This window comes from Atta colombica, unplaced genomic scaffold, assembly GCF_001594045.1.
Source record: "Atta colombica isolate Treedump-2 unplaced genomic scaffold, Acol1.0 scaffold161, whole genome shotgun sequence".
NCBI classification, from domain to species: Eukaryota; Metazoa; Arthropoda; class Insecta; order Hymenoptera; family Formicidae; genus Atta; species Atta colombica.
Window position 1 is genome coordinate 445351 of NW_017259252.1, and position 4452 is coordinate 449802.

A 4452-nucleotide genomic window follows, 5' to 3' on the forward strand; every position below is an offset into this window, starting at 1 on the left:
ATTTTTAAGTTTGAATTAACAAACTGCCATAATCTCACTTCAACAATTCCATTGTCCAGAGATATAATAGTTTAACCACTTATATTTCCACGTCGTGCCCTTCGCTAAAGAAGATATAATTATGTATGTCATCTATATAATATTAATATTTTATTCATAATTCACCATCTTTCAAAAAGAGGTTGCATAAATTAGATTACGTGATCGTAAGTGCACTTGCGTACATTAATGAAAAATATAGGTAAATATTATTTACGAACATTATCAAATACAACAATAAAAATCTTAATGTGTACAATTAATGAACATTTCATTGAGTTAGCCACAATATAAAATAAAGCGTTAATATTTTTAAGATATTTGCACTATGTCTTATATATTGGTCAATTTGAAGCAGAATCATAAGGCTTATAACTTATTTTCGTAAGACTTATAAAAACTTATGACTGGAATGTGTAACTTAACAGATTATTTCTTGTTAGACATAAGATTTACGAGAAATCATAGATATTATGATTAATGGCTTTAAGCTCATTCTACAATTGCATAAGCGTTTTGTAAGTTGTAAGTCGTTGCAATTGTAAGAATTGATTAATCACAGTCGAATATATTCTCCTCATATTATCTGATCAATTTTTACAATTACAATTATACAATTGAGGATATTTTAATTTTCAAAATGCGTTTTGTTCAAAATTTCATTGTTTTTTTAGTTAGAGATTTAATTGGTTAGAGATGTGGCGAAGTATTGAATGACTTATAAGCTACTCTGAGATTAGAACGTATTTTTTCAACATTAATTTATATGCTGAAAAAACATACATTTCGAAGTGCGTTATGTTTTTTAATTAGAAACAAAACAAAATGCATTTATTTAATATTTTTAACAATTGTTAAGTAATTTTGTTTAATATTTCACATCCTACTGATTGACATATTGTTCTTTTTGAAGTGTATAGTTTTCTTTCTGTGCGTACTTTCTTTTTTTCTCGTTTTCTAAAAATTACAAATTTTGGACAAAAAGCATTTTGAAAATCTGCTCCTCAATTGTAGAATGGGCTTTATAGTGTACGCAATATCATAACTTCAGTCAAAAATTCTTATAAATCTTACAAAGAACAAGCAATAAATCTTAAGATTCTGCTTAAAATTTACCCATTAGTCATCTTTGTTCTTTTTTTAATTTATTATTTAATTTTGAAATATAGTTATTTAAACACAATTAGTGTGCATATATTATGGTATAAATTAAAAAAATGTCATTTATACAATGAACTGTAAAGATGATTCATGTGTATAAGTCAAATATATACATATATATGTTTATATACAAAAATATCTAAAAATATATATAAACATTAAATTTTAAATTGTCTCGTTCTGTGAAAATAATATATAATTAAGAACATCTTGAGATATAAATTTATCAAAAGTATATATAATATATAAAGTATTATTGTCTTGTTTATAAATACATCAAGTTATACATGGAAGACCTATTAAAAATTATGTTAAAAAGATAATATTTCTTATATATCATTTCTTATGTAGCAACATAGATATTGTAATATCATTATCGTAATATCATTATTGTCATAAAATACTTCAATTACATATTTGATCAAAAAATCGAATCGTTTCCATATAAATACCAAAATTTTAATATAATTGAAGATGTTTATACAAATTGATTTGTAAATATACAAAATCTCTCTCCCACCTTCTTAGTTATGCACAAATGAATTTATGTTGGATTAGGCACTAATGGATTGCAGTGTTAATGCTAAACAGCATATAAAATTAGTCGCTGATCAGAAATAAATGATTATGACAATACACACAGTCTTATGTCAGTATTACAAATGTCACTCCCACTATTTACATCGAAATTTACCTTACGCATTGATTTGCTGGGCGATGTAGAAAGATTGCTCACATATGTTAGTTTCAAATGAGATTTTACTCCTCTTAAAGAGTGATATTGGCTATTTGGCAATCGGCTGTTGGGATTGTTCCCAGTAAGATCGAGAATGGAAGGACCTAATGCTGCTCCAACCTGTATATCAATGTGTACACACACACACACACACACACACACACACACACACACACACACACACACACACACACGCACACGCACACACACACACACACACACACACATATATATAAAGATATATTACAAAAGATTGAATAAAAAGTGAAAACAAAATATATTTACCGCTTCAAACACTGTCGGCGTATATTTTGGAGGAATAAATACGTGATTCATAGTTTTATTCACATCGCGAATTCTGGCGGGCATTGTATTCACCAAACGACCAGAGTTATAATTACATTCTAGAGTATAGCTACGTGTTAGACCAGTCATCTTATACACTGCTACACGCCCCGAACCTTCTCTAGACATACCATCTCGTTTGTCTCTATAAGAACATATGTTCTCAACATTCTAGTTTCCAACAACAATGTAAAATTGAATATATAATTTCTGATGGTAGTAAACATACTTACATGATATACATATTTCGTTCCGCGAAATTGCACGACGTGAAATGAAAGTGTGGATTGTTAAGAGACATCAACTTGGGTAGCAGCATGCATGCGATAGTATCTTCTGGATCAGTAAAGTGGTTTCCATACATGAAAACACCTTTCTTTGAAGCATGACCATGAAGATCAATATATAAATATAATCCAGAATTATCTGAAGATTTTGGTATTTCGCCCATATCAACGATTGTATATGTTAATTTGTCACTTGTTTTAATTTCTGTAGTGTTATTTTTACTTTTTTCTTTAAATAAATCCTCACTTTCATCTATAACAAAGGAAAAATTAAATGTGGAGATGCATAGCTGCATATAAAAAAATGACTGACTTATTAGTGGCTCGCAAGTTGATTCCAATCGTCACCACATATACTATATACATCGTATACGAAGAGAAAATCTCACATATATATGTTACATGTATAATTATAAACATAAATGAAATATTTAAATACATAAAAAATATTACTATCATTAAATGTTTGCATTGTATGATCACAGTACTTATCTGCAGTTATCATTAATCAACAAATACTAAAGAATAGCATATTTTTTTTATAAAGAGAAATTATTATTATCAATAATATAATATATGAAATATATTATTGAGACTTGATATAAAGTGAATATCAATACCAATAACTGCGGTGTCCAAATGTTTTAACATTGATAAATGTTTCTCGTTAGTATCCAAAGTACATCTGTTTTTTTCATCTAATGACATAAATGTTACCTGTTAAAAAAATAATAACGTTATATACAAGACGTCCCGAAATTCGAGAGTAACATTGTAACATAAAATTTAAAAAAATTAAGTACTAAAAAGTGTAAGCTATTTTTTTTCCATAAAATAAAAAATTTTTAAGTATAAATGTTTAAAATTTGACTAATTATAAATGTTGGTTAAAAAGTCATTTGTCTGTATGACTGATAACGTATGTACAATAGCAATGTTTTGTTTAGTATCTAATACCATTGCACATGAATGACTTTTTAATCAATATGGCTTATGGTTAATCAAGTCTTAAATGTTTTTACTTACAAAACTATTTTATGGAAAAAAATAGCTTAAACTATTATTTATTACTTAATTTTTCATGAAATTTCATACAAATTACATTAATGTATCCTCGAATTTCGGGACACTCTATATATGTAAAACAATAATATCGCCGTTTGATGTAACGCAAAATATAATATTAACAATTATTCTTTAAAATTCTTTGATCTAATTTACAAATATAAACAAATGTTATCAGAAGAAATTCTGTAGGTTTTTGTCATACTTGTTGCAACAGTCTTGTAGTTGTGTCACGTACAGCGTTTGCTATTGGCGCAGTTGAATTTATAATGCTTACATTACTGTTCACAATTTCTAAATTTATGTTCGATAGATCGTCAGTTAGTTCGCTCGGTAGTTGATAAGAATTGTGATAATATCTACAAGTATATAAAATTTCACTGTGTAATATGCATTAAAATTGATTGCATAATATGTAAACTCTATATTATGAAGAACATTGAAGTTTAATTAAAAATATAGGTGCCTTACTTTATTAAGTTTCTTGCAGCATATATCGTGGGATGCTCTACTTCAGAAGGGCTTAGATAAACTCTATTCAGATTTACTCCTTTAGTGTCCATTCGATAATGACCTTTAGCAACACCATCTGGATTGAGCATCGGTATCAATTTGAACACATATAGGCGACGTAAATTTATAGCAATCTGATCTTCTCGATTCAGTAAAAAATTGAGGAAACCATTTAGTACAAAGCTAGATGGTGTTTCACCTGGATGGACTCTGGCACTAATAAAAATTACCTAAATACAGACATAATTTATATACATATGTATATAAATCTATGTATATATACATATATATTATTCTATATATATA

The 4452-nt window shown here is 27.5% G+C and overlaps 1 protein-coding gene across 2 annotated transcripts in view; it reads right to left on the bottom strand.

Moving 5' to 3' along the window:
- Positions 1 to 4452, bottom strand: part of LOC108685888 (cytosolic carboxypeptidase-like protein 5) — a 10419-nt gene that overhangs the window by 2018 nt on the left and 3949 nt on the right. The window contains exons 4-9 of one of the 2 annotated variants that reach the window (XM_018190897.1): positions 4105 to 4376; positions 3839 to 3992; positions 3189 to 3285; positions 2515 to 2821; positions 2222 to 2426; positions 1895 to 2056 (exon numbers count right to left, since the gene is read on the bottom strand). In XM_018190897.1, the coding sequence (XP_018046386.1) occupies positions 1895 to 2056; positions 2222 to 2426; positions 2515 to 2821; positions 3189 to 3285; positions 3839 to 3992; positions 4105 to 4376 (1197 nt within the window). The remainder of the gene's footprint in view (positions 1 to 1894; positions 2057 to 2221; positions 2427 to 2514; positions 2822 to 3188; positions 3286 to 3838; positions 3993 to 4104; positions 4377 to 4452) is intronic. The other variant, XM_018190898.1, reaches the window with a different exon arrangement.